Here is a 20,383-nt window from a genome sequence, read left to right as displayed (position 1 = left end):
AAAGTTAAACATCGACTGACCAGCCAAGAGAACTGGCGCTCGTCCAAAAAGCAAACTAGATGAGCGCTTTTTAACACCAAGCACAACACCTTCACCACGGGGCCTTCCTTTCTTTTCCGATCTGCATAATGTGTTACAAAAAACATTAAAAACTACATCTGGGTTAGTGGGAAAAGCGTATACGGCAGCAGGACAGGCTGGTGCATGTCTGCACAATATGTCATTACTGCAGGCTTTTCAAGCCGATCTGCTGTGGGATCTGGATGGCAAGGAGGGGATTGGCCCTGACGCAGTTCGAGCCACAGATTTATTTCTTAGGGCCACCAAGGAGACTGCCAGAGCAAGAGGGTGGTCTATGGCAGCCTCGGTGGCAACGAAGAGACATCTGTGGCTCAATTTATCAGATATAAAAGATAAAGACAGGGCTTTTCTCCTTTGACGTCCCGCTTGGACCCTCTGGCCTCTTCGGCGACTCCATTAATACAGTCGTCGAGAGGTTTCAAGAGACCAAAAAGCAAGTGGAGCCTTTTAAAAAATTTCTACCACGCCGCCATCCATCCTCTGGGGCTGATGGGTATGAGCAGCCCCAGCCGTATAGCTCCTCATATCGAGCGCAGCAAAAAGAGAGTGTCGCATCTCGTGCTCCACCTCAAAGATATGGTGGATCCGGGACGACACTCTCAACCAAAGCCTTCGAAGCCAAAGACTGATCTGAGGGTCATTCTTCAAGCTAAGAAGGCTTCGGGTCAAAAGAGGTCCTGACGCCAGTGGTGTTAGACCTCTGAGGGCAGCCCCCCGCAGGGCGGAACGGTGTACACCTCATCATATGGGGACCGTTCCGTCTCGTTGCCTTCAGGGGACCGTTCTGCCAACCCCGCCACCCTTGGTGCTTCGGGGCGCAGCGGTCTCCAGCGAGTTCGGGATTTAGCGCTCACAAGACACTGTGTCACTAGACACTGCATCACACTCGCAGCCTCTGAGGAGGTTAAAAATGCAGTCAAATCGGTTGGTTCCTGCCAGTATGTCTCAGGTCACAGAGATGGCTGCTCTCAATACACCAGAGGCCAGCCTCGAGAGGCTGGTTCCCTTAGTAGATTATCTGGCAGAGTGGAAACGTCTACCAAATGTGGCGCTATGGGTGCTGCATATGAAAAAGAAAAAGGGAACAAAATCCAGTTTGCGGTTTCTCTATACAACGGGGTGCGACTAACTTTAGTGCACGTCATCTAAATCGTTCGGTCAGAAAACTGAAGTTCAAGATACAAGATTGAGTCAAATCGTGACTCAAATCAGGTCTGAGGACTGGTTTGTCACGATAGATCTAAAAGGTGCACACTTCCATGTCTCCATCCTTCCACAACACAGGAAGTTCCTGAGGTTCGCTTTTGGGGGCGAAGCTTACCAATTTCAGGTCCTTCTGTTTGGCCTAGGTCTTTCACCCCACACATTCACGAAGTGCGTTGATGCAGCACTTGCCCCGCACAGGCTGCAGGGCATACACATTCTGAATTACATCGACGACTGGTTGATTTTAGCACAGTCAGAACAGATGCCGGTTCGGCATCGAGATGTCATTCTCGCACACATACGGAAAATGGGGTTGAGGCTGAACGCCAAGAAGAGTGTGCTTTCTTCAGTACAGAGGACCACTTTTCTTGGGGTGGTATGCGATTCAGTGAGAGGCGGGCCGTTCTCTCACCCATGAGACTAGGCCAGTCACTCACTGTAAAACAGTTTCTCAGACTATTGGTTCTGACGGTAGCAGCGTCCAACGTGATACCTTTTGGCCTGCTGTACATGAGACTCAGGACCAAAGGGTTTTCCCCAAGGGGGAACCCACTTCATATGATCAAGATCACACAGCGATGTCTCCGCGCCTTGGTTATATGGAAGAAAAACTGGTTCCTGTCCCAGGGTCCTGTGTTTGGAGCTCAATGACGTCGAATCACACTCACGAACGGACGCTTCTCTCACAGGCTGGGAAGGGGTAATGGAAGGCCGCTCAGCTCAAGGTCTTTGGAAGAGTCATCATCTCTCGTGGCACATAAATTGCCTGGAGATGATGGCGGTCTTCAATGCGTTGAAGTATTTCCTCCAAGACCTGAGGGGCCATCATGTGCTTGTCCGCACAGACAACACATCAGTGGTTTCTTACATAAATCGACAGGGGGGTCTGCGTTCGTGTCCAATATGTAAACTGCCACACAAGATCCTCCTGTGGTCCCCTGGGAAGATGCTCTCCTTGAGAGCAATCTATATTCCGGGGACCCAGAATATAGGAGCAGATATCCTGTCGAGACAGGGGCTGAGGAAGGGGAATGGAGACTTCAACCCGAGGCGGTGAACCTCATCTGGGAGATTTATGGCCAATCGGAAGTGGATCTGTTTGCGTCTCAGGATACGATGCACTTTCTACTTTGGTTCTCCCTAACACATCCAGCTCCTCTGGGATTGGATGTCCATGATACAGATGTGGCAGAGGCTACGTCTGTACGTGTTTCCCCCAATTGTTCTGCTCGCAGGAGTTCTGGAGAAAATTCGCCGGGAGGGGATAAGTCTACTGCTAGTAGCGTCTTACTGGCAGACTCGGATATGGTTCTTGGACCTTGTATCTCTCCCCGAAGGCTCACCTTGGAAGATTCTGATCAGGAGAGACCTTCTATCTCAGGCGGAGGGCATGATATTTCACCTCCGCCCAGAAATGTGGAACCTGTGGGTTTGGCCTCCATGGGGAAACAAACTTATAAATCATACAGAATGAGTTTTTTTCTGAAAATGTAAAAATGCAGAAAGTTTTCTGTGATGAGTAGGTTTAGGAGTAGGGGTAGTGTAGGGGGATAAAAAAACACAGTTTGTACAGTATAAAAACCATTACGCCTATGGAATGTCCTCAGATAGCAAAACAAACCAGTGTGTGTGTGTGTGTGTGTGTGTGTGTGTGTGTGTGTGTGTGTGTGTGAGAGAGAGACAGACATTTCCACTTTTTTCTTCAGTTCTCTAAACTCTACACCACCAAAACCACAAAAGAGTCTTCACAATCCCAGATCAAGGGGAAGAGATTGGCCAAAGGTTTTCCCACCGGTTGATCGTGGGAAACACTGACAATTTTGGTCACAAAAGAGACTATGACTAAAATTGTAGCTGTAAGGTGTACTTCATTCTGTAAGAATTATGTTGTTTTTTTTGGTGCTTTTAATACAATTCAAGCCAATACAATTCATCTTTTAGCTAACACATTACTGTAGGGTTGTCAAAAGAAAGTCAATACTTAATTTTTAATTCCACATTCTTCACAACTTCCCATTTTTGTCTCCTCTTATCGCTAGTAAAGCAGTGAAGACTTACATCTCTTCTCTTGTTGCCCTTTGACTGAAAATTACAACCAAAACTGCACAATGAGGCATTTGTATATTATATTCCGAGTTGTGTTTCAGTAAAAATAGCAACAGGGTAGCGTCAGTAGCTCACCGAGTGTAACCATTTGACCTCATCGACATAGAATGCACTGGTGCACCTAAACAAAATGGCGCTCCATTGTCCAAAATATGTCATGGATTTTTTAAATAATGTAAATCTTTCATGGGTTTTCTACTACATATTTCAGTAAGAGAAATCATTTACATTTTATTAAGCCATACAAGTCTTAATACCCGGGGTTCCCTTTAAAAATGTAACAGGACCAGTCTTTCTACAGTAGTATTGAATATCGGGTCAATCCGGTACCCGTTGATAGGCGCTGCTTTCAAATGCTCAAGTGCGTATTTGTGTGAGCGTGCTGTGAAGACCCTCAAACGGATCTGTTTACAACATGTTTTTGCAGCATTGTAGCCAATATGTTTGTTGAGCACGTGAATGCAATGGCCAATCTCTTATTCATAACCAACAAAGTATAATGACAAAGTAAATAAGAGTTTCATTGTAACAGGAGTTTTCACTCAGTCAGTGAGCTTGCGCTGCAGCTGAACTGAAGTGATATCAGCTTCATTGATTATAAAGCCAGCGCTCTTTACTTCGCTTTCTGTATATAGCCCATTCATAATTTGAATAAAGGTTTATTTTTCATTCTGCATAGTACACACTTCAAAGATTTGAGAGTGATAACTGTTTTAAAATGAGAGATTGAACTGGAACTGGAACATGCAACTGGACAATGATCTGAAGATCACAAGCAAATCTACAACAAGAATGGCTGAAAAAGAAAAAAATCAAGGTGTTGCAATTGTTCAGTCGAAATCCAGACCTCAAGCCAAATGAAATGCTGTGGCGAGAGCTGTGCATAAACAAATTCCCACAAACCCCAAAGTGCCCAAAAAGTTCTGTAGGCTATTGTTACATGCATGCATTATGTATTTGCCTGCCCTCTAGGGGTAGGAAAAGCGTGATTTACCTTTGTCCTAATTCAGCAGATCCTTTACACCTGTGGACTATTTTCCCGTGCTTAAAGGAAGCCAAGTTGCCACACTTTGGCAGCGGAACTTGAGCGGCCGTCCCGAGATGGAGCTGCGCTCTCTTTTGTGTTTATCCCTTTATTTTCCTGTCTAATTTCTCCCACTTGTTGTTATATTTTGTCTCATTAATAAATTCCCATTTTTGACCGAGCCGTTGTGTCATCCCTCTTTTGAGCTTTCCTGTAGCTCAGTGGTTAGAGCGTGGCACTAGCAAGGCCAAGGTCATGGGTTCGATCCCAGGGATTGCACGTACTCAGATATATAATCAGATATATAAATGTATAGTATAATGCAATGTAAGTCGCTTTGAATAAAAGCGTCTGCCAAATGCATAAATGTAAATGTGTTATGGCAGTGGCTGTAACAGCTATAAACAGCTTGTGAAAGTGAAAATAGGCCTATTAAATTCAATAATACATGTTAAAAAGCTTTGTTAAATGCTGTTTTATTTATCTTATATTTATGTTGTTTTATTTTTGTAATGTGATTTTGTAAAGTCGTACTTTTGCTATAACATAATAGGCATATTGTTTTTATAATGGTTACTATTAGTTTAATAGTTTTTTGGTGAATTGTATTAAAACCAGACCAAAAATCCTAATAATAAATTAAATCATAATAAGTATTAATGTTGGCTAATAATATAGGGAACCCAGAACAATTAAACAAAACAATTCAAAAATGTATTGTCCCTGTTTTTTAATTAATAGATAATAACAAATGAGATTTCGGTGCAATTGACCACTCAAATAGGAAATGTCCCCGGTTTCCATTTCAGAAATCCTTATATTAGCTGCCTGGTAGACCCATATTATTAAAGGTTAAAATTAACAACTCAAATGAATATAATTCGGGTTTTATACTAATAAAGTTATAATATTGTTAATGATATGACTAAAAATATAACTATGTAATATAGTGCATATTTAGCCAATAGTTCATTTTTCTAGCTAACATGCTAAGGTCATTAAATGGCTTTCCTGAGGTAGATGTAACATTGACGTGATTGATCAATTACATGAGACTGACATTTTGGTAAGTTGTATTTTTTTCCAACATTCTAACCAGTAGCGGCTCCTGACCGTAAACTTAGGAAGGTGTTTTTATTTATTTATTTATTTTTAATGTATAAGGCTAACTAATTGTAATGTATGGTCTAAATGTGATTTGTATATTTTAATGGTGTATGAATGTAGGTGTATTGAACATGTAATTGTGTGGGAGCTGATTGTTTATTAGACCACTGTTTTTCCCAGTGTTCAAAGTTCATGTATGTGTTTTGTTTTGATTTTCCTATGTGAATATGGTATAGTTTATATGTTTTGTTTTTTCTTTCATCTGGCTGCTTTAGGGGGGGGGTTGTTGTACTAGATGAGACAGTAGGGGGTGGTGTGATGCAGTGATAAATAGTCTCTTATTGCCCTGTTTAGCTGAGCAATATGAAACAAACAAAACAAGCCCTGATACTTGATAAAAGAACACAGATTATACAGACACTTGATATTTAATATTATCAGATGATTAGTTAATTACATTTGATAGATTTCACTTTCAATAAAACATTTGCGATGGGTTTATAAAAGATGTTTTTAATTCAATTCAATTCACATTTATTTGTATAGCGCTTTTCACAATACATATAATTTCAAAGCAGCTTTTCAGAGAATGCATGTCAACATCACAATTTAAACAATGCAGTTAGCAAATGTAATAATTTAGGCAATTAATTTTACAATCACTGTTAGCAGTTTAACTGAACGTAGAAGCAATGAGCTCCTGTAAAAATGAATTACATTAACAATAATTAGGATATAGAAATTGTGCAATGTGCATGTTGATCCAGATGATTGCGTCTTCTGAAATCCTCGCAGGAGTTGGCGCCATCTCTTCATAGGTGTTGGTCATCTGAGGTCTTCTTAAGAGGCTGGATCCAAACTGAAGCTGATGTCCTCTCTAGTCTAAAACAGAAAAGCAAATGGAGAATAAGTAGCGTAGCTGCTGTTCATAACATTAAGCAAAGATAGTCATGTGCAATATTATGCATCTTTGGCCTGAGTTTTTGTTGCATTTACACTGTTTTGACCAGCAGGTGTCACCAGCGTGTTGGGTTTGGAACGCTTAGTTCGAAACTGAATCATTTTGTGAATTGATTCGAAGCTTTGAAAGGAGTAATTTCTCCCACCTTAATACCAGGTCGAAACTGTCTCAAAGTAAAAGGAGTGGCCCACCTCCTGTCCTTAAAATGTTTTTTTGAGAGCTGCTAATCCTTTGAAATATTTCAAACTTTTCTGAGAATGTGAAGTGGAACAATTGTAGTAATTGTATTTTCTCAGTCAACATTTTTACTACACAATTTTCCACTAAAAGTACAAAACAGGGTTACACTATGAGTATACACTGATCAGCCACAACATTAAAACTGACAAAGTGAATAACATTGATCATATGAAAGCGCTATATAAATGCCTCATTCATTCATTCATTCATTCATTCATATCATTACAGTGGCACCGGTGGAGGGATATATTAGGCAGAAACTGAACAGTCAAGACTCGGGAGGCAAGATAACGTAACAATGATATTTATTAACAATCAGCAAGCAAAATATGGTAAGATAAAGTTCTTTGGCGTAGGGCCCATCCGTAGCTCACATCCTGACTGTTGTGGACTCTGCATTTCCTGACTGAAGATGAAGGCAGGGGTGTAGCCGACCCCCTGGGAGGTATGGACAGGGACCATCCTGGTGGTGATGGGGAGGATGGAGGTGAAGGTTGGCGTCAGCATCTGCGAACTCAGACATGTGTAAGTACTGATCTTTTATACTCCAAGTGTTAGATAATGATTGGTTAGATCTAAACTAGTAAGTGTCAATAGCCAAAAGTGCCTACGACGGGCATGTCAGCATCAGACTATAGTGTGATGGAAGAAGGTTGCCTTGTCTAATGATTTATGTTTTCTTTTTGATCATGTGGATGGCCGTGTGTGTGTGTGTGTGTGTGTGTGTCATTTAGGAAGAGATGGCAGCCGGATGCACAATGGGAAGAAGGCTGGCAGAGGCAGTGTTATGTTCTGGGCAATGTTAGATTGTTACAGACCACATACACCCCTTCATGGCAATAGTGTTCCCTGATAGCAGTGGCCTCTTCTTTGCACCATGCCATACTGCAAAAAAATTGTTCAGGAATGGTTTGAGGAACATAAAGAGTTCAAGGTGTTGCCTTGGCCTCCAAATTCCCCAGATCTCAATCCAATTGAAAATTTATGGGATGTGTAGAACCAACAAATCTGACCCATAGAGGCCCAACCTTACAGCTTGCAGGAGTTAAAGGATCTGCTGGTAAAGTCACGAGGGGGACCTACATGATATTAGACAGGTTGTCTTAATGTTGTGTGGCTGATTAGAGTATATAACTGTACATAAGTGTTTGCTGTGGTTCATGAAAGCCAATTTTGATGAACTTCACATTTTCATGTTGCCTTCTATTTTACCACTTTTATGTTTTTTTTTTTTTTTTTTTTTTAAAGGTGCAAAGCACATTTTGTAGTTCAAAATAAGTTTGTATACCAACATTATATCAGTTAATGATATATACAGTTATGATCTTTAAAATATTCAAAATGCATGTTTACATTCTTAATTCTTATCATCCAAACCATCTGTGGCTTCAATGAAACCACAAAGTTTAACAAGAACAATACTTTCTTATCATGTTGATCTACAATTTTTTTTAAGACGTAAGTAACAGTCTGCTCAGTGACTCCACCCAGCAGTATTACACCATGTTTAGCCAGTGAGAGCTCACTGATCGTCTTCATCATGACCATCATCATCTCTCTGCTCCTGTTGGCCTCTCTGCTGCCACACCTGACCTTCACTGGTGAGACTGATTATTTAACAGCATATTATGATGACTTTTACAAGTGTTTAATTGGTATGTGCTGAATAAGTTGACTAACAGCCAGGGTTGGGGAGTAACAAAATACATGTAACTTAGTTACGTGAGTTCCCTTTCAAAGGCTACACACTAAGCTGCGTTTTATCCAGCGCTGTGGGAACGTCTTTAGTCGTGACCAGCTGTGAATATATGTGTAAAACAACGTCAATGAAATTGACCTATATTTATAGCCTTACGTGACGTCATTGGAATGCGGCGTGAGCGAGGCTATAATTAGATGTGCCACCTGTACATCAGCAGGTCTTTTGTCTTCAGAGGCCACTCTGTGAAGTTGTGTGTGAACTATTGTCTCAAAGCATCTATCATTTCTCTCTTTCCCTCTTGTCAGGAGTTAGATTTGATAGGCAGAGTGCAGAAAACTTTCTCTCATCTGTTCCTCCTTTCACTCTGCAGTGCAAGTGAAAGTGAACGTTGCATATATCACATATATATATATATATATATATATATATATATATATATATATATATATATATATATATATTTTATATTATTATATTATATTATATTTTATTATTATATATAGAGAGAAAGTATGACTGAACAAGGCAGACGGTGTGTTCCTCCGTGTTCGCGTCCGATCGCTGAAACGGACACACATCCGTACTGTTTTGTTTGTTTGGGGGAAGAGCACGCTGTCCTTGCGTTGGAAGGCGGCGAGTGCGAGCATTGTGAAATGTTCACAGTTAAGATGCTTCGTGCTCGTCTCTCTTTCTTCCAGGGATCAGCACTCCGCATTACGATCGTGGGGCTCGCAAATGGATCTCGCTGACGAACGGGAGACGGGTCCTGCCCTTTTGCCCGATTTGTCACCTGATCCATGTATCTCCTCGCGCACTCCTGTGCTTCTTCAGCTCACGCGGGGGGCAATGATTCTCGTCTCGAGTTTTCTGCCTCTGAGCGTTCCTCACATGATGATAAAGCCGTTGAGGAATTACTCGAGGTAGTAACTCGAGCTGTGGCTAGATTACAGCTAGACTGGCCACAGGAAAAAGAGACCCCGAAACCATCTAAGCTTGAGGATAGGTTTTTGTCGTGGCAGAGGGGAGGGGCCACAATGCCAGTCTCTCCCCTTCTTTGAGGACCTCCATGACGAGTTATCTAAGTCATGGAAAAAGCCATATACTTCCCGTGTTTTTGTGCCCTCGACGTTGATTTATTCGACTATCGAGGGTGCTGAAGCACGGGGGTATACGATGATGCCACAGGTTGAAGAGACGCTGGCGAGCTATCTCTCGCCTGTGTCAGCATCATCGTTAAAGAAACCTACCCTCCCCACAAAGCCCTGTAGAACCACCTCAGCGCTTGTGGGAAAAGCTTTCCAAGCTGCAGGTCAGGCTGGTGCTGCGCTGCACACTATGGCAGTGTTACAGGCGTACCAAGCTGACCTGTTGAAGGATCTGAGTGCTGGCACTACCATCACAGAGGAAGCGTTCACAGAGCTTCGTCGAGCCACAGATCTGTCTCTCCGTGCCACCAAGCAGACGGCACACGCCATCGGCCGTTCTATGGCTGCTATGGTTAGCACGGAGAGGCACCTGTGGCTAAACCTTATGGGCATCAAAGATAAAGATCGTGTATTCCTTCTTGATGCCCCAGTATCACCTTCTGGCCTGTTCGGAGACTCGGTCAACACAGTCGTGAGCAGGTTTCAGGAGGTGAAAAAATCAGAAGAAGCGGTTTGTGAAGTTCCTTCCTCACCGTACTCAGGGGGAGGGGCCGTCAGCCACCCAACCCCAACCCGGTCCTTCTAAAAGAGAAGTTCAGAAATAGAGTGTGGCGAGCCGAGCTCCCCCTCGTAAAGACTGGGGACCGTCTCGCTGCCCTGCACAACCTCCCAGGCAGGACCTCAGGACTATTCTCCAAAAAAAGAAGAAATCCTGACGGTCTTGCGCCCAAAAATTAGGGAAAAATTAACTCTGTTTGGTGTTACTAGAGTTTAACACTAGGGGAAAATTAACTCAGATTAGTGTTAATATTTCACTTATGTAGAGTTTATTTACATTTGTAATAGTGAAAAATTCTCAAATTTTAAAACCCTATTGGTGTTTTCAAAACAGAAAAGAAAACAAGTTCAACGACATCACATTTAAAATATTTATCTAAACGTTATCAGGCTCAAGAAACATACACGTATATGCACAAAAATACATCACATCTGCATGAAATGACAATACATCACTATATGCAGTACAGAATCTGTTGAACCACCTAGCTAAGCAGCCTTGCTCTAACCTCAGCAATACAAGGACTTCCACTTTGTCAACATCTTTGTTGTACACTGTGGTCTGAATGAAAGTGTACATCTTGTGTAGAATAGTTTTATAAATGGTGCCAAAAACAAAGTGTGCCTTAAAATGTTAGTTCACCAAAAAATAAATTCTCTCCTTAACTCACCCTCATGTCATTCTAAACCTGTAAGGCTTTTGTTCATTTTCAGAACACAAATGAAGATATTTTTGATGAAATCTGAGAGACTTCTGTCACTTCATTAACAGCCTACACAACTACCACTTTCAAGGCCCAGAAAGGCAGTAAAGACATCATTAAAGTAACCCATGTGACTCTGTTGATTTAACATCAGTTTTATGAAGCAACATAATACCGGACTTGAGTACATGAGAGCACAATGACGCATGAGTGATTTGTTGAAATGAAAGCAGTCGTTGTGTGAATGCATGCATAAAGTTGAGGTTAAACCAACAGAGTAACATGGATTACTTTAATGTCTCATTATTACCTGTCGGGGCCTTGAATGTGCTAGTTGTGTAAACTGTCAACAGAGGCACAGAAAACTTTCAGATTTCATACAAATATCTTCATTGTTGTTTCGAAGATGAACGAAGGTCTTACGGGTTTGGAATGGCATGAGGGAGAGTTAATGACAGAATTTTCATTTTTGGGTGAATTAATCCCATTAAAAATGTCATCAAAAGGCATCAAAAGAAGACTGACTTGCATGGAATGACATGTTGATCAAGAATGAAGAACTGGTGAACTGAATTCTTGGTTTCAACAGCCAGGTGATAGGGCTGAGCACTTCCAGCGATGTCTTGAAGATGCTCCTCAATGCTCGTTTCACTCTGAGAAAGCCAAGCAAATTGCAGAGGACTAATGTTAAATAAAGAAAACTACAAGAAAATAATGATAAAAATGATGATAAATAAAAACAGACCTTCTAGAAGACAAGATATCCCTACTTGAGATGTAGACGCCTTTTCTGGCCTTGACAAGATGATCCTTTTCCTGATGAACAACAAAAGCATTTTAAGATCAACACTGCTTAAAGAATGCTATATTAAGTTAATCTTTAGTCACATTTAAAGGGACATTTAAATTCTCACCCTCATGTCGTTCCAAACCCATAAGACTTTTGTTCTTGTTTGGAATTATGATATTTTTGATGACAGGAATGCTGTCAGATTTCCTTCCATAGACTGCCTTTCCAACTGACACTTTTGACGCTTCAAAAAGTTCATAAAGACATCGGAAAACTAATCCATATGAATTGGGGTTTAGATCAAATTGTCTGAAGAGACTTAATCGCTTATGAAAAACAGATTTAATTTAGGTTTTTACTCGCATGTAAACATTGATCAGCAAACATAAGCAGAAGTTCAACCAAACCTTAATAACACACAAAGCCAAACCTCATCCGGAAGCTCAAACGCTGGTTATGCAGCACGTAACCAGCACGGTTCTTGTGCATTATTCAGTTTCGGTTGAGCTTCTGCTTATGTTCGCTGATCAATGTTTACATGCAAGAAAAAGCAAAAATTAAATCTGTTCATCATAACAAGCGACCGATTCTCATCAGACAATTTGATCTAAACCACTCAATTCATATGGATTAGTTTTACAATCTCTTCATGAACTTTTTAAAACATCAAAGTGTCAGTTGCAAAGACTGTCTATGGAAAGAAATCTGACAGCATTCTGTCATCAAAAAGATCTTCATTTGTGATCTGAAGATCAACAAAAGTCTTAGAACGACATGAGGGTGAGTAATTAATGACAGACCTTTTCGTTTTAGGTGAACTAACGCTTTAATGCAACTCCATGGCAATAAAACTGCCGTGAAAGATGACACAATGAAATTCTCATTTCATTTTGTACCTTCAAATGATACTGCTTGTTCTTTAGCAATGCCTCTCTGTATAGTTTTGATTCTCCATGGCAAGTAACTGGTGGCACTTTCACCAACATAGCAATGCTCCTTAGAAAGACAAAAGCACAGAAGAAAAAAAAAAAGTTTGAAAATCCAAGAGCAAAATACACCATTTAAAACCATTAAAAAAAAAATTAAAACTAAAAAAAAAAAAAAAAGAAAAAGAAAATGTGTGATACTTACGTAGCCATTTTTGAAGGAGGGGTCACTGAGATACAGGAACACCACAATTACTCTGGCATATTTCTCATTCACCTTCCTTGGTTGTGATGTACTGCAAAATAAATAAAATGTATACATCTATCTATATATCTAATATACTACTTAAAACAAGATTTATACATATTCTTCTAAATGTTTAATCATATAAAGATCAATGTTGGATTTTTAAATTGATTTATTAATTTCAACAGTAATTTTGTTTCTTTCCCCCTCAAATACATAAGTAATAACGTGTTGCCCACCTTTTTTAGCTTCATCATCGAGCCTCATTCGTGTACTTGAAAACCTTTCTTCAATAATGAGTGTGTCCTGTGAGTCAGTGGAGTCAAAGGATGAAGACAGGGACTTGTTTGAGTGCACAGGAGAAGCCTGTTAATTAAAAAAAAAAGAACAAAATACGTTAGTTCAGCAATATGTGCTATGCCATGCCAATAACAGTCACTGCTTACAAAGAGTGAATTTCAAAATGCGTTACTTGTATTAACCGATGCTCTGCTGAAGTCAACTGATTGTTTATGTCTAATAACAATAATATAAAATAGTTGTTCGTGCTGCCGTGATCATTGCAGAAGGTTAAAGTGACGAGAAACAAAAAAAGCGGGTATTTTTAAATGAGACTTTCCGCCTTCCCCATCGCCTTCTTCGTTGCACAGTGTTGGGCCATGTTAATGCTATCCCACAGCGCCATCTAACTTACGTGGCTTCAATAAAAATACAATGGTGGCATATTGACAAATCGAATTTATAATTACCTTCATTGGACACATTTAATTTGTCGGGAGCTGAACAGTATCAAATATATAGTTTATATAACATTCGAACGATTTACATAACATAATATATATTCTGACATGTTTATGTTCTGTATGTAGCGTAGTAAGACATGCTAAAAATATTTCAATCCACAACGACATTTGGCTACATGCTACACGTTACGTTTACATTATAAAATGTTGAAAACACCAGCCACAGCCCTAACTGCAAGATTTCGACCATCCAAATACATAAAAATGTGTCAGCTTACCACCTATTGTGACGTTAGATAATTAAACGTTTAAAAAAAACAAAAACAAAACAAAAACTATAAACACATTAAATGGATACACCCAACTACAGCTGAAAATCAAATTAAGTAAGATTACTGACATAATTTAAACTTTATCATTACCACATTGTGACGAAAAAGCACATTTCTCCAACATAGGCCTAGTGACTTGCAGCGAAGTTATTCGATATTTCCGAGTTTAAACCAAATTACCAGATCAAAAAACTACAACTGCATTATTATTAGCACAATCGTGAACATCAAATATTAAACTTAAGTTTTAATAAGTTAATTAAAAGAACTTACCTTTTAGTGCGAGGCAAAAGAAGATGGCGACAAGAGAACTTCTGCTCAGGTCTTCGGAGTTGGCTTAAGGGTCGGAGCTTAACAGAGTAAATGTAACGAGGCAGAATTCAACTCTGATTATTTTCACCAACACTAGGGGGTATTTTTCACTATTTGTTGTTAAATTAACTCCTTAAGAGTAAATGCAGATTAACACTGTTTGATTAACACTGTTGATTTTACTGTGTAGTTCCCAAAAAGGACGGGGGGCTGCGTCCAATTTTAGATCTTCGAGGCTTGAACCGTTCAGTAAAAGCTCTCAAGTTCAAAATGTTAACAGTAAAGATTATCGTGTCGCAAATCCAACAGTGCGATTGGTTCGTCACGATCGATCTCAAGGACGCATATTTTCATATCGAAATATTGCCACAACACAGGAGGTTCCTGAGGTTCGCTTTCGGGGGCGAAGCTTACCAGTATCGGGTTCTTCCATTTGGCCTAGCCCTCTCACCTTGCACATACACAAAATGCATGGATGCAGCACTGGCTTCGTTGCGACTCCAGGGCATTCGCATTTTGAATTACATAGACAATTCGCTAATATTAGTGCAGTCAAGAGAGATGGCATTAAAACACAGAGATGTCGTTTTAGTTCATCTAGTTTCTCTAGGGTTGAGACTCAACGAGAAGAAAAGCATTCTCTGTCCAACCCAGAGAACGACATATTTAGGGGTCATTTGGGATTCGACCACGATGCGGGCACAATTGTCTCCCGCTCGAGTCGAGACCATTCTACACACCCTGAAAAATGTCAGGCTAGGCCAAGATTGTACTGTTCTACAGTTTCAGAAAATGTTAGGTCTCATGGCATCAGCGTCCTCGGTAATTCCTATGGGCCTGCTGTATATGAGACCGTTTCAGTTGTGGCTCAAAGCCAGGGGGTTTCATCCAAGGGCCAAACCCCTGAGGCAAATAAGGGTTACGCGCCGGAGTTCGCCAACAAGGGACTTGCCTCTTACTGATAGCGCCGCATTGGCCGAACAGAATATGGTTCTCGGAGATAATATCTCTCCGCGACGGCTCGCCTTGGGCGACACCGAGCAGGAGGGACCTTCTGTCTCAGGCGCAGGGGACAATATTTCATCCCCGGCCAGAGATGTGGAATCTTCATGTTTGGCCCCTGAGGGGAACCAACTGAGGGACACAGGGCTTTCACCTGAAGTTATCGAGACTATTTTGAATGCTAGAGCTCCCTCTACTAGAGCAAGTTATACCAATAAATGGGGTGTCTTTGAAAGATGGTGTACTGCACACAATGCAGATCCAGTAAACTGCCAAATTGCAACAGTTCTGGACTTCCTGCAGGAAAAGTTATCGACAGGTACATGCCCCGCCAATCTCAGGGTTTATGTGGCCGCTCTCTCGGCTTTTGCATCCTCATCCTGACTATCTGCCTAAAGTTACTTTCTCGAACTTGCATCCGGTCACTCCTGAAGCCTTCTGCCCTCCGCCGTTCAGTACGCCGGAGCAGGAGAGACTTCACAGACTGTGTCCAGTCCGTGCTCTTCAGAATTACGCCACTGGCTGGTGCGGTGGACATAAGTCAGAGCAACTGTTTGTTTGTTATGGCGGCCATAACAGGAGTGCAGCCGCCACGAAACAGAACATGTCACATTGGGTGAGAGATGCTATTGCCCTTGCCTATGAGGTGCTGGTCACACTTCGCCAACGGGTATTAGGGCTCATTCCACCAGGGGAGTTGCCTCTTCTAGAGCTTTGGCAGGGGGCGCTCCCTTGCAACATGTTTGTGATGCGGCAGGATGGTCCTCTCCGCACACATTCATAAGGTTTTATAGTTTGGATGTTCATGTTACTCCGGGCTCTCATGTCCTTGAATCGACGTCACAAGCTAGTGTCTGAGACTCTCTGTGCTTTGTGACACACTTCACAGCCAGGGGGCCCGGACACACAGTGCGGCAGCGTGGGTATTCTCGTTCCCACAGCGCTGAATAAAGCGCAGCTTAGAGTGTAGCCTTTGAAAGGGAACGCCCTGGGTTACTTCACTGTAACCCTGTTCCCTGAAAAGGCGGGAACGAGAAGCTGCACTTCATTGCCACACTGAGTTGTCCCTGGACTCTCTTCAGACAAAATATCTGCTGATGTACAGGTGGCACATCTAATTATAGCCTCGTTCACGGCGCATTCCAATGACGTCATGCAAGGCTAAAAATATAGGTCAATTTCATTGACGTTGTTTTACACATATATTCACAGCTGGTCATGACTAAAGAGCAGAATAAAGTGCAGCTTCTCGTTCCCGCCTTTTCAGGGAACAGGGTTACAGTGAATTAACCCAGGGCGTTAAAATTTGAGTAACTGTATTTCATTACAGTTACATTTTAAATGGGTAGTAATCAAATCACAGTTAGATCCAAAAAGTATTTTAGATTACCAGAGTGATTACTTTGAATTTTAATATCATTTACAAAACCAATTCCAAAAAAGTTGGGACACTGCACAAATTTTGAATAAAAACAGAATGCAATGATGTGGAAGTTTCAAATTTCAATATTTTATTCAGAATACAACATAGATGACATATCAAATGTTTAAACTGAGAAAATGTATCATTTTAAGGGAAAAATAAGTTAATTTTAAATTTCATGGCATCAACACATCTCAAAAAAGTTGGGACAAGGACATGTTTACCACTGTGTGGCATCCCCTCTTCTTTTTATAACAGTCTGCAAACGTCTGGGGACTGAGGAGACAAGTTGCTCAAGTTTAGGAATAGGAATGTTGTCCCATTCTTGTCTAATACAGGCTTCTAGTTGCTCAACTATCTTAGGTCTTCTTTGTCGCATCTTCCACTTTATGATGCGCCAAATGTTTTCTATGGGTGAAAGATCTGGACTGCAGGCTGGCCATTTCAGTACCTGGATCCTTCTTCTACGCAGCCATGATGTTGTAATTGATGCAGTATGTGGTCGGGCATTGTCATGTTGGAAAATGCAAGGTCTTCCTTGAAAGAGACGACGTCTGGATGGGAGCATATGTTGTTCTAGAACTTGGATATACCTTTCAGCATTGATGGTGCCTTTCCAGATGTGTAAGCTGCCCATGCCACACGCACTCATGCAACCCCATACCAAAAGAGATGCAGGCTTCTGAACTGAGCGCTGATAACAACTTGGGTTGTCCTTGTCCTCTTTAGTCCGGATGACATGGCGTCCCAGTTTTCCAAAAAGAACTTCAAATTTTGATTCGTCTGACCACAGAACAGTTTTCTACTTTGCCACAGTACATTTTAAATGAGCCTTGGCCCAGAGAAAATGCCTGCGCTTCTGGATCATGTTTAGATATGGCTTCTTTTTTAACCTATAGAGTTTTAGCCAGCAACGGCGAATGGCACGGTGGATTGTGTTCACCGACAATGTTTTCTGGAAGTATTCCTGAGCCCATGTTGTGATTTCCTTTACAGTAGTATTCCTGTATGTGATGCAGTGCCGTCTAAGGGCCCAAAGATCACAGGCATCCAGTATGGTTTTCCGGCCTTGACCCTTACGCACAGAGATTGATCCAGATTCTCTGAATCTTTTGATGATATTATGCAGTGTAGATGATGATAACTCTTTGCAATTTTTCTCTGAGAAACTCCTTTCTGATATTGCTCCACTATTTTTGGCCGCAGCATTGGGGGAATTGGTGATCCTCTGCCCATCTTGACTTCTGAGAGACACTGCCACTCTGAGAGGCTCTTTTTAAACCCATTCATGTTGCCAATTGACATAATAAGTTGCAAATTGGTCCTCCAGCTGTTCCTTATATGTACATTTAACTTTTCTGGCCTCTTATTGCTACCTGTCCCAACTTTTTTGGAATGTGTAACTCTCATGAAATCCAAAATGAGCCAATATTTGGCATGACATTTCAAAATGTCTCGCTTTCAACATTTGATATGTTATCTATATTCTATTGTGAATAAAATATAAGTTAATAAGATTTGTAAATTATTGCATTCCTTTTTTTTTTTCACAATTTGTGCAGTGTCCCAACTTTTTTGGAATTGGGTTTGTATTTAATTTAATTAATGTTAACAGGAATTGGTGATTCTCTGGCTCTGACACTGCAAAAGCATCCTAAGCTACAGTTCTGCTCGTAAGTTTCATACCCCTTGCAGAATATGCAATATTTTAATAGTTTAAACAAAATAAGATGCATGTTATTTTTATTTATTTATTTTATTTTTTGCATGTTATTTTTATTTAGTACTGAATAAGCTATTTCAACAGATGTTTACACAAGAAGAAATGACAGAATTTATAAAAAAAAAAATTGCCCCATTCAAAAATGTACATACCCTTGAATCTTAACTGTTTGTCAACTATTTTCATGTTTTGTAATTGTCTTGTCTTAATTTTTTCTTGTAATTGTAAAAAAAAAAGTTAATTGTGACTTTTTATCTCATAATTCTGACTTTTTTCTAGAAAATTGTGAGTTTATTTCACAATTCTGACTTTTTTCACAATTATTTTTTTCTGGAGAACTTTGTGAGATTATTGCTCACTGACTTGCAATTCTGAGGAAAAAAAAGTCAGATGTGAAAGATAAAAACTCTTACAAAATAAAAACAATTTGTTTTTGTGTTACATACTTGTTAGTATTCCAAAGTATTATAAAGTATTTAGATTAAGTAATAAAACTTGGGTAATCTAACGAAATATGTTACAAATTACTTTTTAAAGCATGTATTTTGTAAAAGTAACCTACCCTGCCCTGCTAACAGCAATGTTTCTCTCAGCTCATGAGAATGTGGGTATAGTGAATGGAAAAGAAGTCAGACCCCACTCCAGACCTTACATGGTTTCTCTTCAGAAGAGTGGGAAACATTTCTGTGGTGGATTCCTCATTTCTGATCAGTTTGTCCTGACTGCCGCACATTGCTGGAAAAGGTAAGATCTTGTTTAGAGTGAACTGCAATGTTGAGTTAAAATTACTTTTGACTAATAATGACTGAAGTGCAACCTCTATATCAGTTATGACATAAATGACCATTTCCAATACGCTCTTTCAACAGACGTAATATTCTGATGGTTGTTGTTGGTGCTCATGACTTAAAGAAGAGCAAGAGTTCAGATCACATCAGAGTGAAGTCCTACATCCCTCATCCAAACTATAGGCCTACAAATAAACCTCATCATCATGATGCTGACATCATGCTTTTGAAGGTAACAATCTGTAAAATATTTAGTTATTCAAAATAATATCCAGTCAGGAAACAGTAGCACAAACCACTATGTTTGAATTTCTATTGCAATTTCTTGCTTTTAAAATTACTGAAGGGATTTAAATAATTTCTGTGTAAATGACCAAGTGCACAAATAAAAAACCTCAGCTTCTGTAATGACCTCAAAAACAACAGTATAATCAACAAATGTCAGTCATATAAAAGATTGTTTATTAAAAATGGTTGTATTTTTTAATTATAGCTAAAGAAAAAAGTCAATCTAACCAACAAGGTTGGAGTGATACCATTACCAAAGAAAGGAGAAGACGTCAAAGCAGCCTGTAGTGTTGCCGGCTGGGGAAGTCTGATGACTGATGGTTCAAGGAGCAATGTTCTAATGGAGGCAAAAGTGTCCATAATAAATAACAACGAATGTAGAAATAGATGGGGAGAATTATACTCAGTCTCAAAAATGATCTGTGTATATGGCCGTGGTGGAACCTGCAAAGTATGCAAAAAAGATGACTCACAGACTTTATGGTAATGTATGAACTGGTTTCACTACTGATGTGTTGATCTGTGTTTCTTAACAGGGGGATTCAGGAGGTCCTTTGGTTTGTGGAAACGCTGCTGTTGGTATCACATCTTTTGGTTCACGTCGTCACTGTAATTCACCTAAGCATCCTAATGTGTATATTAAGATTTCACAATATATTCAGTGGATCCAGAAAGTAGTCAGAAATGTTAAGTGACTTCAAACTAAAGAAGGAAGAAATGTTATTCTTGAATTCTTCCATAAACGTTCTTTCAATAAAAGTATCACATGGCAAGCATCAGTTATAAAGTGTTCTCATTGTCACAACCATATATAATTTAGACAACACCCTCACTTTCCAGTCATGCCTGTAGACTCATATCTCTTTGAATGGGGAAAAACTGAAATACCCCAAACTGTTGTAAATTAAAGTGGTGCTCTTAAAGTGCTGATTCTTTACTTATTAAACATTTTTAATTTATAACTATTAACAATAA

General features: G+C 40.2%; 1 protein-coding gene across 1 annotated transcript; it reads left to right on the top strand.

Moving 5' to 3' along the window:
• Window positions 1-6,993: 6,993 nt before the first annotated feature.
• LOC125262544 (mast cell protease 4-like) lies at window positions 6,994-20,181 on the top strand. The gene is made up of 5 exons (XM_048181354.1): window positions 6,994-8,326; window positions 18,926-19,076; window positions 19,202-19,352; window positions 19,614-19,859; window positions 19,945-20,181. The coding sequence occupies exons 1-5, from the start codon at window positions 8,266-8,268 to the stop codon at window positions 20,101-20,103; spliced, it is 768 nt and encodes a 255-aa protein (XP_048037311.1). The 5' UTR covers window positions 6,994-8,265; the 3' UTR covers window positions 20,104-20,181.
• Window positions 20,182-20,383: the final 202 nt, after the last annotated feature.

Source organism: Megalobrama amblycephala, linkage group LG1 (assembly GCF_018812025.1).
Source record: "Megalobrama amblycephala isolate DHTTF-2021 linkage group LG1, ASM1881202v1, whole genome shotgun sequence".
NCBI classification, from domain to species: Eukaryota; Metazoa; Chordata; class Actinopteri; order Cypriniformes; family Xenocyprididae; genus Megalobrama; species Megalobrama amblycephala.
The sequence above is the reverse complement of the archived record's forward strand: the minus strand, read 5'-3'. Positions and strand labels throughout refer to the sequence as shown.

Bases quoted from the DNA above. Each gene is read 5' to 3' on its own strand.
- LOC125262544 (XM_048181354.1), top strand. From the start codon at position 8,266: ATGACCATCATCATCTCTCTGCTCCTGTTGGCCTCTCTGCTGCCACAC. The intron at 8,327-18,925 runs GTGAGACTGATT...TGTTTCTCTCAG, and splicing joins GCCACACCTGACCTTCACTG to CTCATGAGAATGTGGGTATA. The intron at 19,077-19,201 runs GTAAGATCTTGT...CTCTTTCAACAG, and splicing joins GCCGCACATTGCTGGAAAAG to ACGTAATATTCTGATGGTTG.